General features: G+C 20.2%; 1 protein-coding gene across 9 annotated transcripts in view; it reads right to left on the bottom strand.

Moving 5' to 3' along the window:
- The window catches only part of LOC122507702 (regulating synaptic membrane exocytosis protein 2), a 166,734-nt gene that overhangs the window by 93,287 nt on the left and 59,000 nt on the right, over nucleotides 1-14,447 (bottom strand). For all 9 annotated transcript variants that reach the window (XR_006302138.1, XR_006302134.1, XR_006302135.1 and 6 more), the window contains exons 3-5: nucleotides 12,851-13,126; nucleotides 9,582-9,800; nucleotides 7,230-7,464 (exon numbers count right to left, since the gene is read on the bottom strand). Coding sequence is in view for 1 of the 9 variants with exons in the window: in XM_043620559.1 (XP_043476494.1) it covers nucleotides 7,230-7,464; nucleotides 9,582-9,800; nucleotides 12,851-13,126 (730 nt within the window). In the remaining 8 variants the exon portion in view is untranslated. The remainder of the gene's footprint in view (nucleotides 1-7,229; nucleotides 7,465-9,581; nucleotides 9,801-12,850; nucleotides 13,127-14,447) is intronic.

The following is a 14,447-nucleotide window of genomic DNA, read 5'->3' as shown; positions in this document are numbered from 1 at the left end:
AATGTTCTAAAATCAATTATTTTTAACAATTTTTGAAAAAATTATTTGAGGATTTTTAAATCCATTTGTATGCAATTCAATTTTATGAAATTTTGATTATTTGAAAATTTTTCAATTAAATATTTATTAGAAAATAGAAAACTTAAAATAATTTCAAAAAAAAATTCAAATAAACTTTATCAAAAAAATTAATTCTACAAAATTGTTAATTAAAACACTAAAAAAATGAGATTTTCAAAGATTTTGATATAAAAATTAAAACCTTTTCAATAATTCAACTATTTCTAAAAATTCATGCTATAATGCTTTTAATATTCAATTATTATCTAAAATTTTTATGTTTAATTGAAATTCATTTTTAAAATTAATTTTGATTAGAAAATTCTACGAGAATTCAATTATTTAATTTAAATACAAAAATAAATAATTTATTGAGAAATCGAATGTTTCTTAAAATTAAATTCTCATAAAGAATTTTATTAACATATTTTTAAATACCTAATTAAATTCTTTTTAAAATTTTTACTAAAATTTTTAAGAGTAATTACATTTTTCGAGGATTTTGATTAAAATTATGTATTAAAAATAATTTACATTCTGCGATAAGTTTTATAATTTATAGAAATAATTGAAATTTTGCCAAGAATTTAATTAAAATTTTTGATAATAATTTGAATTCGAAGAAGAATTTTTATTATTTATAAAAATAATTGAAATTTTGCCAAGGATTTTATTAAAATTTTTGAAAATAATTTAATTTTGAAGAAGAATTTTATTATTTATAAAAATAATTGAAATTTTGACTAGAATTTTCAAATCAATTTGTATACGATTCAATTTTATGAAATTTTGATTGTTTGGAAATTCTTCAATTAAATATTTATTAGAAAATAGAAAACTTGAAATAATTTTAAAAAAAATCCAATTTAACTTTTTCAAAAAAATTAATTCTACAAAATTGTCAGTTAAAAGTATGAAAAATTCAATTCATTTCAATTATTATCTAAAATTTTAACTAAAATTCATTTTTAAATCAATTTTTATTATAAAATTCTTCTTGAATTCAATTACTTAAATACAAAAATAAATAATTTATGAAATATTTAAATGTTTCTTAAACTGGAATTCTCATAAAGAAGTTTTTAAAAAAATTTTTAAATAATTGAATTATTTTTGACGAATTTTAATAAAACTTTTAAGAATAATTACATTTTTCTAGGAATTCGACTAAAATTGTATTAAAAGTTATTAAAATTCTGCAATTAATTTTATTATATGTGAAAATAATTAATTTTATAAAAAGAATTTCATTATTAATGAAAATAATTGAATTATTGCTAAAAAATTAATTTTTAAAAAATTGAAAATAATTCAATTTCTGAGAAATTTTTATTATTTATAAAAATAATTAAATGTTTGCGTAGAATATTATTTAAATTTTTTTATAGAATTGAATTCTTTTGAAAAATTTGATTAAAAAAATAATGAAAATTTTCGAAAATAATTAAATTCTTTTGGAAAATTTTATTAAAATAGTAGATATTAGAAATCATTAAACTGAGGCCAATTTTTAAAAATAATTGAAATTTTGAAAAGAATATTAAAAAAATTTTTGAACATAATTGAATTTTTATGAAGAATTTTATTATACTTTTGAAAATAATTGAATTTCTGAAATCTATTGTAACTTCTATAAAATTTAATTTTTTTTTAGTGTTTTTGACTAAAATTCTTCTATATAGATTCTATAGAGCCATGAAGAGAGAAGAATAGTGAAAGGGAGAAGAATAAAGAAAAAGATAAAAAATTGAAAGAGAGAGAAATAGTGAGAGAAAGAGTGAGAAAATGAAGAAAGAGAGAGGAAAATTGGGGAGAAAATATAGAAAGGGGGAGAAATAAAGATAAAGAGCAAAAAATTGAAAGAGAGAAAAATAGTGAGAGAAAGAGAGATAGTGAAAAAAATAAAGAAAGAGAGAGGAAAATTGGGAGAAATCTAAAAGAGAGAGAAAAATAGAGAAAGGGAGAAAAATAAAGAAACAGGAAAAAATAGATAGATAGAGGATAATTGAGAGAGAAAGAAAAAAATTAGAGAAAGAGAATAGAAAATAGAGAGAAAGAGAGAGAGAGAAAAAAGAAAAGTGTGTGAGAGAGAGAGAGAGAGTGGAAAAAAATGTCTTGGAATATAAAAAAAAAAAATTTTCTTCTTCTTCTTCTTGCGATCGATATTATATATAAACTGTGCAGATTCTTTTGCAGTGGAAATTGAAAGACGTTTTTATTGAAGAAAGAAAAAAAAAAGAGGTCATGAGACAGAAATTCTCACTGACCTTATCTATACACTCTCTCGTACTCTAATATCAGTCATCGCAGGAATATATATCAGGACACAAAAAGGGAGCAAACGTAGGTACCTTATGGGTTTATTTCTGTCCCTCTGCACTTTACACGATGCGCGCACCTGGTGCAATCGGTTTATCATGGTTCGTTAAATCGTGTGCCTAATCAACTATATGAGCGTTGTCATACACACACTCGCACATCCTCCCTCAATTTTTCCTTTCTTTTATCAGCTCAAAACAATTTTAATCAAAATTACCGTATGGCAGAGATTTTTTTTTTACTAACACTGTTTTCTTATGATAGTATTAAATTTATATTAAAGTGGATCAAATTGATGTTAAAAATGAGGGAAAAAAATTGCAGAAATTCAATTATTTTTAATTCAATTTTAATCAAATTCCTCGAGAAAAGTAATTATTCTTAAAACTTTTATTAAAATTCGTCGAAATAATTCAATTATTTGAAAATTTATTGATAAAATTCTTTATGGGAATTGAATTTTAAGAAACATTCAATTTTATTCGATAAATTATTTATTATTATACAATTTAAATAATTGAATTTTGAAAAGGTTTCAGATTAAAATCTTTGAAAATTTCAATTTTTCATATTTTTAACTAACAATTCTGTGGAATTAATTTTTTTTGAGAAACTTCAATTGCGTATTTTTTTTGAAATTATTTAAAGTTTTTATTTTCTAATGTTATTGATATCTTCATGTTTTATAGTTATGAAAAATTAATTTATAGTTTTAAGTAAAATATTTTTTCTCGGTCGTCTTAGTAAAATAAATTATGAATATGAAATACGAATTCTTGTAAAAAAATTCTCACAGTAAAATAAAAAAATATAATCAAAATATTGACTTCTTTTTAAAGAAAAATGGAAAGGAAGATTTTTTTTATATTAAAACAGAAAACCAAAGTCTTTAGCCTTAATCGTAGATATAATTATTATTCTTCACAAGAATTTTATTAAATATATAAATTTACTGAAAATATTTCAGATAAAAAGTATTACAAGAGTGAGCCGGTTGCATTTTTTTAATCACCCTTTAAAAAAAATAAGAATTATACTCGTCTGGAAAATTTGTTTATTTTCCAAATTTTATATATATATGCATTTTTTGGGTTATTTAGAAAATTCGGTGAACGCAGATTTTTAACTTTAAATATAAATTTCTTAAAAATAGTTTAGTTTTTGCTGCCACAAAGAATTTCTAAAGCATCCTACGTTTTTAAATGCCAATAAAAAAAGGGGTTGAAAGTCAATTTCCCCTGTTGGTATATATAAATATACTGAGAGGAAATGAATATTTTTTTATATATAAGAGAAATTTTTTAAATTTCAGAGTGTCTTCTATTATAATTTTTTTTATGCAAATTAAAAAATGTGTTTTATTTCTCAGTTTCTTAAGCAAACATTTGACGATGTTATAGTAATAATAAAATAAAGTAGGAAAATGGAAGAAAAAAAGAAATTTTTTAACCCTTTACTCTAAAGGTTTCTATTTAACGGGAAGAAAAAAAAGTTAAAAATCGGTTACAAATAATTTGACCTGGTTTTTTTTAGCAAATTGTATTTTTATATTTACGTTAATAATTAACGAAAAAAAACCTCGTCGATTTGATAAGTTTTATTAAAAGATTTTTATTACTTTTAAAATTAAGAGAAATTTCTTTTAAACTTTAAAAACATTTTTCTTTATTTCTTTAAATTGTAGATAATTTTGCAGCAAGTTTTAATTTTTTTTTAAACCATTTTCTTGAATGTATCAAATTGATACTAAAGTAGATCAAAATGATGACAAAAATAATTTTGATCAATTTTTTATTTGATCCACAATTTTCGAGTTGCAAAAAAATGACAAATGATTGCAGAAATTCAATTATTTTCAAAAGTAATAAAATTCTTTGCTAACATTCAATTATTTTCAAAAATTTTAATAAAATTTTCCAAAAGAATTCAATTATTTAAAAAAAATTAATAAAATTCTACGTAAACCTTTAATTACTTTCATAAAATAATAAAAATTTAACAGGAATTCAATTATTTACGAATTTTTTTATAAATTTCTTCGCAATCATTCAATTATTTCCATAAATAACAGAATTTTTACAGGGATTCAATTATTTTTGTAAATAATAAAATTCTTTTTAGGAATTCAATTATTTTTATAAATAACAAAACTCATTGCAGAATTTCAATTATTTGTTTATTCAATTTTTCTAATAAAAATTTATTTTAAAATGGATTTTAGTTAAAATTTTACTATTTTAGATTATAATTGAATATTAAAGGCATTAGAGCGTGAAGTTTTAGAAATAATTGAATTTTGAAATGGTTTCAAATTAAAATCTTTGAAAATCTGAATTTTTTATATTTTTAACTACCTAACAATTCTGTGGAATTATTTTTTTTTGAGACAATTTAATTGCAATTTAATTTCCATTCAAATACAATTTAATTCAATTTCAATTCAATTCAATTCAATTTGAATTACTTTGAAAAAATTTTTTCTATTCAATTATTTTTAATATCTACTATATTAATAAATTTTTCCAAAAAAAAAATTCAATTGTTAAAAAAATTTTTTAATATAATTCTACGCAAAAATTTTATTAAAATAATTAATTATTTTTAAAAATTAATAAAAATTTCACAGAAATTCAATTATTTAAAAAATTTTCTCTAAATTTCTTCGCAATATAATTCAAGTATTTTTCTAAATAATAAAATTTTTACAGGGATTTAATTATTCTTCTAAATAATAAAATTCTTTTAATAATTTAATTATTTTCATAAATAGTAAAACTTATCGCAGTATTTCAATTATTTTTACTGGAATTTTAATCAAATTCCACGATAAATGTAATTATTATTAAAAATTCTATTGAAAAATTCGTCAAATGAATTTAATTATTTAAAAATTTGTTGATAAAATTCTTTATAAGAATTAAATTTTAAGAAACATTCAAATATTCAATAAATTATTTATTTTTGTATTTAAATAATTTAATTCTATAGTAGAATTTTCTAATAAAAATTGATTTAAACATTTATTTCAGTTAAAAATAAATGAATTTGAAAATCCTCAAAAATTTTTTTTTAAAATTAATATATATACGAAGTTATCAATTTTTTAAAAATTATTAGAAATAATGGATTTATAGAAAAATTTTAATTAACACTAAAAAAATTTTTAGTTTTGTAGAAATTACAAATTATTGCAGAAATTTAATTATGTTCAAAAATAATAAAATTCTTCTTAGGAATTCAATTATTTTCATAAATAACATTACTCAATGCAGAATTTAAATTATTTTTAATTCAATTTCAATCAAATTCCTCAAAAAAAGTAATTATTCTTAAAAATTTTATTAAAATTTGTGGAAATAATTCAATTGTTTTTAAAATTTTTTGATAAAATTCTTTATATGGGAATTAAATTTTAAGAAACATTCAATATTATTTAATACATTATTTATTATTATATTTAAATAATTGAATTCTCGTGGAATTTACTAATAAAAATTGTTTTAAAAATTAATTTCAGTTAAAATTTTAGATAATAATTGAATTTTGAAAAATTTTAATTGATTTTTTTAAAATTATATTATTTGAATTTTTTATTTTCAAATATACACGTGTGTATCAGGACGCCCCTTTTTTCATGATTGGAAAAATGTTTAAAACTTTGAAAATAAGAATGACAAAAATTTTGCGTATTTTTTTCCTGAAAGCTAATGAAATTATGAAAAGATTGACACCTGATCGAAGAATTTTCGTTGACTATTGTGTCAGATACAGAAAAAATACTAGATTTTGCGCATGCTTTTCGTAATTTTTTAATTTCTCGATAACTAATTAACTTTTTTTTAGCGATCTTGATCTTGTTTCAATCTCTATTCAATGTAAAATCTAAATTAATTAATGGTATTGTGATATTAATTTTTCCAAAAAAATTTGAAACTGTGAAAGTCGGATGAAAAAATTTTGAAAAACAGATTGACCCTTTTTCAACAAAAAAAATTTTTTTTTTAAATTAAATAATTAAGTAATTAAAAAGCTTTTTTAAATTTTAGTATATCTATTAAATGAACATATTTTACATTAACCTTTTTGACACTTTAATATTCATGATAATTTTTTGAATTTTTTTAATCCTACTTTTACGGTTTCAAATTTTTTTGGAAAAAATTTATTTCACAATACCAGTTAATAATATAGATTCTACATTAAATAGAGATTAAAGCAAGGCCAAGAGCGCTAATAAAAGTTAATAGTTAATTAGTTTTCGAGAAATTAAAAAATTACGAAATGCATGCAAAATCCAGTATTTTTTCTGTATTTGACAGAATAGTCAACGAAAATTCTTCGATCAGGTGTCAGTCTTTTCATAATTACATTAGCTTTCAGGAAAAAAATACGAAAAATTTTTTTCATTCTTATTTCCCACGTTTTAAGCATTTTTCCACTCATGAAAAAAGGGGGCGTCCTGATACTCACAGACGGTAGAGTATATTATATATATTTCTCAAAATTAGAAGACACTCTGATTTTTTCATTTTTCAGACACTTTTTAAAGTCTAAACAATAATTAGAAATCGTTATTTTTAAATAACTAAGATGATATTTATTTTATTATTTATTTATTTGATTTAAAAGTTTAAATAAATAAATAATTAATAGAAAATCGAGTTATCGAATAAATTTGTTAGTTTTTTTTTTTTTTTTAAATTCCTGAATGGAAAATTGAATTTCCTTGGCAGAAAAGAAAGTTATTGGTCGCGTTTAGAGTTGAGTCCGTGACTCGTGGTTTATTAGACGCATATGTATATATTATATAGTTTTGCGGACGCGCTCATTAAAATGAAAGGTTGACTCACCCTTTTCAGACTCGTCCGGCTCGTCGCTAGCACACTCGGGGGTACTTCTCTCCTCCTCACTGCTACTGAAGCTTCTTTGTTGCTGAAGAGGACCTTGAACACCAGCTGATGGTGGACATGGTTGAGAGGGATGTGCACCTTGTTGCGAATGAACTAAATGTGTTGGATGAATCGGAGGTCGAGAACTCTGTTCCACCGGATGACCGTAGGCCATCGCCACATCCGAATTTTGTTCCTGTAAAGAATTTCCAAAAAAATAATTCAACAATTCAAAAAAAAAAAAAAAATCTTCAACATTTAATTTTCTTTTTTTTTTTTTATTTACAGACAAAATTTTAACTTTTTCCCTGACCCTAAACAAAAAATTCTGAAGCTATAAAAATTATTAGATAATCAAAAAACAAATTCTTTTACTTATTTACGAATTTAATTGTAAAATTAATAAATTTTTATTTAGTAAAATTATTTTTCTATTCTAAATGATAAAATTATTATTTACTGCGAAAATAATTTCTTTCTCATGTTTTTATGTTTCATGTGATTATATAAGAAACATGTAATTATATGAGAAGCATATATATATAATATATGTGAATGTATTTGAAAAATGTTCTGAAAGTACCATTTAATAATCTGTTTTACTTTCAGAATATGACAAAAAGCCTTGCAAATGAAAAGAATAAAAAATGAGAACACTTTTAAATGGTAACACTGTACATTTACATTATTCATATTAGAGAAAAAGTATCGATAATGAAAAAGAAATGAAACAAAAATTGAAAGCAAAAAAAAAAAAAAATCCAATGAATTAATTACACAAAATAATGCAATAACTTAATTAAATTAGTAATAATTAAATTGATTAACAAAAAGGAAATGGTAAATTAATTACAATTATGAATGAATTAAATAATTATATAATTATGTAACTATTTATATAATTATAATAAAATCAAAGTAATTAAGTGATAATTTCATAATTATAACTATATAGTTGTAATTAGCTGCTAATTATACAATTGTAACTAACAATAAGTGATACTTATGTAATTTCATATAATGAAATATAATTAAAATAAACAATTAGGCTATTTTCAATTTCTGACAATAGCATTAGAGGATTTCAGAAATTTACTTATTGAAATAGTAATGTTTTCGTTGATGTCTGACTAAAGTTTGTTGTTACTACTGAATTTGAGGTTATTTAGAAATTGTGATTCAACTAAACGATTATTTTTCTATTATCAAATAAATATTTACTTGAAACAAATAATTTCCCTGATGACTGACTACTGAATTCAAAATCTGTTAAAAAATTTTGCTATACAAATAATCAACTATTTTCCTGTTAGCAATTAAAAATTTACTTGAAACAAATAATTTATCCTGATGTCTGACTAAAGTTGTTTATTACTACTGAATTTGTGTAAATCAGAAAATTAAAAAAAAATAAAAATAATTAGTGATAATTAATATTAATAATTAGTAATAATAGAATTTTCCAATTAACAATACTTCAATATTTTAATCATTTATCACTAAAATTGTCTTCTGAAAATATTTTTTTTTTTTGTATTTGAATAATTTAACAACTTTTTTGTTAATATTTAAAAATTTTAATACCGTAAAAATTTAGCAAATAGAATGAAAAAAGTTTACTCAATTCTTATAAATCGATTATTAACATAAACAGTTAATAAATAAATAAATAATAAATTCTCAATCAATTATAATCAAATTAGTTATTAAAAATTTACTTGAATGAAATAGTTTTTATTTAAATGCGTATAAAATTTTATTAAATGTAATTAAACCAATAATTTCTCCGTATTTGCAGTAAATTAAATTTAATTGACTCAAAATAAATTGGACATAAAGGAATATTTATTTTTCCAATAATCAAATGTGACACTGTATTTAATTTATTCTATTTATTTAATTTCTTCAATTTATTTAATTTTAAAATTTATTTAATTTATTTAATTTTTAAATTTATTCAATTCATTTAATTTTTAAATTTATTTAATTTGTTAAATTTATTTAATGTTTTAATTTACATAATTTTAAACGATTAAAAATATTTCTTCAATTTAACAACTTTGATGGATAATTTTCCGTCTAATTTTGCAGAAGAATGAAAGGAATCCTTTGTGTAAAAATTAAAAAATAAAATCTACGTCTTTCTGTATTAAATTGCGATGCAGTAGTGACGTTTGTTCTATTCAACATTGTAATTGATTTTTCGTAAGATTTGTATGGAAATTATTTTTCAAATGAGATGATAAACAAAGAAAGAAAGAAACAAGAAAAACAAAAAAAAAAATGTAAAAAGGTGGCTATTCTTTTTCATACCATTTGATAAATATTTTGTTGTCTCTGATATTCCCTCATGAGTCCGTCGAGTTCGCCACGATATAGACTAGGATCGTCCTCAGGAAAAGCACCAGGATGCCTTGGTGTCTGTTGCGATTGAAAAGAACTGACTACGTGTGGAGTCGGTAAGCTTCTCGAATGAGGTGAAACTGCCATTTCCACCCCACTGTCACTCGTAGACATACGCCTCCCTGATACCTATATAAAATATAAAACTATGTGAATGCAAATATCAATGCTATTTTTATTCATGGACATTAATTATTAATTCCACTCTTTTTTTTTTTTCCTCCGCACTTCTGGAGGAGAAATTTGTAAGATTTTTCAAAATAGAATGAAAGGAAATTGGAAGAATGTAAAAGAGGAAAATATTTGGAAATTGGAAAAGTCATTTGTAGTCATTCACAATTCTATAGAATTTTACTAGATTATTTCTATAAAATGATTGTAGAAAAAAATCAAGTTATTCTATAGAGTTTTACAAAAAAAATTTCTAACAAAATTTCTACATAAATCCTAGTAAATATTAGGTAATAAATTAAACAATTTTTTTTATAGATATTTAATATTTATTTTTATATATTTTAGGGATCACAGACTGTCACCTATTTACCTTTTTCACCTTTTTTTAAATTTGAGCTCCAAATACACCTATTTTATTAATTTTCAGTTTTCACCTACTCTCTAAATTTGAATTAATAAAAAATGTTTACTTATTTCAATTAGTGACTGACTTCTTTTTGCTTTTCAATTATTAAATTTTACTAATAAATAATAATTTCCAGTAATTAGTAAAATTTACTAATTCAAAAGCAAAAAGGCAGTCACTATAATTCAAATAAGTAAACATTTTTACTAATTCAAATTTAGAGAGTATTTCATCCATTTTGTAAACTTTTTACAATAATTTTAATCAAAACTAGTTTTGAAATTTTTAAATTAATTTATATTAAAGTAAATTTAAATTCTAAGCTGTTGAAACCGAAGTTGAAACTTTTATCGATTAAAATTTTAATTAGTTCTAAAATCAATTATTTTTAATAATTTTTCGAAAAATTCTTTGAGGATTTTCCAATTTATTTGTATACAATTCAATTTTATGAAATTTTGATTATTCGAAAATTCTTCAATTAAACATTTATTAGAAAATAATAAACTTGAAATAAATTTTAAATAAATTCAATAAAACTTTTTAAAAAAATTCAAATTATTTTTAACGATTTTAATTTGAAACTTTATCAAAATTCAATTATTTTTAAAAATTCACGCTCTAATGCTTTTAATATTCAATCATTATCCAAGATTTTAAGTGAAATTCATTTTTAAATCAATTTTTATCACAAAATTCTACTTGAATTCAATTACTTAAATACAAAAATAAATCATTTATGGAATAATTGGATGTTTTTTAAAATTAAATTAGCATAAAGAATTTTTTCAAGAAATTATTAAATCATATACCTTTCCAATTTTTTGGATGAATTTTATTAAGATTTTTAAGAATAATTACATTTTTGAGGAATTTAATTAAAATTTTATTAAAAAAATTGATTCTACAAAATTATCAGTTAAAAATACGAAAAATTTAAATTTGCAAAAATTTTAATTTGAAACCTTTTCAAAATTTAATTATTTTATAAAATTTTAAGTGAAATCCATTTTTAAATCAATTTTGATTATAGAAAATTTTGTTTGAATTCAATTACTTAAATTACTTAAATTTATTTTAAAAAATTGAAAATAATTGAATTCCTGGGAAATTTTTATTATTTATGAAAATAATTAAATGTTTGCGTAGAAAATTATTTAAATTCTTTTATAGAATTGAATTCCTTTCGAAAATTTGATTATAATAATGAAAATTTTCGAAAATAATTGAATTTGTTTGGAAAATGTTATTAATATAGTAGATATCGAAAATCTTTTAATTAAGGAAAATTTTTAAAAATAATTGTAATTTTACCAAGAATTTTAAAAAAATTTTTGAACATAATTGATTTTCTACGAAAAATTTTATTTTTTTTTAAATAATTGAATTTTTGAAATCATTTGTATTATTTATAAAAATAATTGAAATTTTGCCAAGAATTTCATTAAAATTTTTGAAAATAATTTAAATTCGAAGAAGAATTTTATTATTTATAAAAATAATTAATATTTTGACTAGAATTTTTAAAAATTGTTGAACATAATTGAATTTCTGCAATTATTTCTAATTTCTTGCAAAAATTGATAAAATCTGTATTAAAAATAAGTGAATTCTTATAAAGAATTTAATTTTTTAATTTTTTAAACTAAAATTCTTCTATAAATACATTATTTTTAATAATTAATTAAATATGTATTAAAAAATTTAACTAAGTTCAGAAGAATTTGAGTTAGGTATTAAAAATTTTCAAAAATCCAAGTCCTTTAAAATTTCTAATTAAATTTATTAAAAATTTAAATTTTATAAAAATTGAAATTAAAACCTTTTAAATTCCATTTATTGATGAAAATTATAAACGCAACTCTTTTAAAATTTATTTATTTATTTTGTCAAAATTCAATTAATTTTGTAAAATTATTCATTTAATAATTTCTAAGTAATAACTTTATTATTAGTTTTTCAAGAATTGAGTTATTTATAAATTCATTATTGTCAGAAATAGAAAAAATTGAAAATTTTGTATTAAAATTCGTGGTAAAATCATAGTTTATGAGGCAAACACAGGAAAGACACCAAAATTCAGAATTTTCTTATGAATTCTAAAAATATATTTTTTTCCAGTATTTTTAATAAAAATCCCTGACTTTTCCCTGAATTCCCTGACCTTTGGCAACCCTGTATGTAATTCTTATAATTAAAAATGTTTACTGACTTCTTGCTTTGGAATTAGTAATATATTAATTTATTTTAAGACAGAAAAATGAAGACACTCAGACAAAGATTCCTTTAATTTTACTTTAATTTATTTTAATAATTTCTTAATAAATTTTAAAAAATTCTAAATAATGTATAATTTAACATCTATAAAAAATAATTATGCAAATTTCCATCTAATATTTATTAGAATTTGTGTAGAAATTCTCTGAGAATTATTCTAGAAAAATTCTACAGAATGTTAATCAGAATTTTTGTAGAATTATTCTACAGAATGAATGAATAAGTGAATGAAGGTTCTAGAATGATACTATAGGTAAAATTTTATACAAGTTTTTTTAATTGGGTTTTTTTTATAAATTTTTGGAAAATTGATTAAAATTACCGTTTCCTGTTGCGAATACTGCTTCCTGAGTACACTTGCACTCCGTTGGAGTAATGGCAGATTTTCCTTTTCCGCGGCACTATGAGCTCTTTCTAATTTTGGTCTTTTATCCTGAATTTGTTCCTGATGTCCTGGAGAAACTCCTCCCTGCATATCCTCTTGCATTCGCCTCAGCATCGCGTTGTCCGCCGGACCAAGATTTGTCTTTGTCATCCATTGTCCGGTTTTTGACAACAATTCCTGTTTTTTTCGACAGAGAATGCAGACCCATATCACCTGGAAAGAAACAATTTTTTTTTTTTTTTTGAGAACATACACTTTATTTAAATAATTGATTTCAAATTTTAAATAATTAAGAAATAACATTTGTAGTAGAAAATAACTATAATTATATAATTATTTGTGGAGAATAGCTAATTATTAGTTTATAAATAACTAAGAAAATACTCAAAGTTACGTATCGAATTAGTTATCAAAAATCTTACTTATTTTGACATAACCTAAAATTTAGGTTAAATTTTTATATTAGGAAATTTGTTAAATTTTTTAATATATATATATTTAATTAATTATTAAAAATAGTGGATTTATAGACGAATTTTATTCAAAAACACTAACAAAATTGAATTTTCAAAAAATTATAAATGATTGCATAAATTCAATTATTTTCAAAAGTAATCAAATTCTTTTCCAAAATTCAATTATTTTTAAAGTTTTTAACAAAATTCTTGTCAAAATTCAATTTTTTAAAAATTTTTAATAAAATAAATTTTTAATTTTTGGCAAAATTTCAATTTGAATTGAAAATCGTCAAAAAAAATTAATTACGTAAAAATGTTTTGATAAAATTCTTTATGAAAATTCAATTTTAAGAAATATTTAATTATTGAATAAATTATTTATTTTTGCATTTAAATAATTAAATTCACGTAGAATTTTCTAATAAAAATTGATTTAAAAATTAATTTTAGTTAAAATTTTAGATTTGAATATGTTCAAATTATTCAAAGATTCAAATAATATTTGAATATTGAAAGCATTATAGCATGAATTTAAAGAAATAATTGAATTTTCAAAAGGTTTCACATTAAATTTTTTGAAAATCTTAATTTTTCTTACTTATAACTAACAATTTTGTAAAATTAATTATTTTGAAAAAGTTTAATTGAATTTTTTTCTGAAATTATTTGAAGTGTTTAATTTTTAATACTTATTCAATTGAAGAATTTCTGAATAATTGAAATTTCATAAAATTGAATTGTAAACAAATGGATTTGAAAATTCTCAAAAAGAAACTTTTTCAAAAATTATTAAAAATAATAATTGATTTAAAGAAGAATTTTATTTAAAAGAATTTTACAATCGAAATTTTGTGAATATTTTTTCCAAAATAAATTTAAAATTTCTTAATTCTTCTGAAGAATTTCTTAGTGTGCTTTTTTTAAATAATGTAGTTTTTTAAAATAATTTTCATTCAAACATTTGAAAGTAATTGAATGAAACAAAGAATTTTTTTCAAACTTTTCAAAATAATCGTGACTTTTAATAATTATAATGATCTATTTGAATTTTGAAGTTTTTTAAAAATTGTATTGTT

This window comes from Leptopilina heterotoma, unplaced genomic scaffold, assembly GCF_015476425.1.
Source record: "Leptopilina heterotoma isolate Lh14 unplaced genomic scaffold, ASM1547642v1 Lhet_51, whole genome shotgun sequence".
Classification (NCBI taxonomy): domain Eukaryota; kingdom Metazoa; phylum Arthropoda; class Insecta; order Hymenoptera; family Figitidae; genus Leptopilina; species Leptopilina heterotoma.
This window is presented reverse-complemented; position numbering and strand designations above follow the sequence as displayed.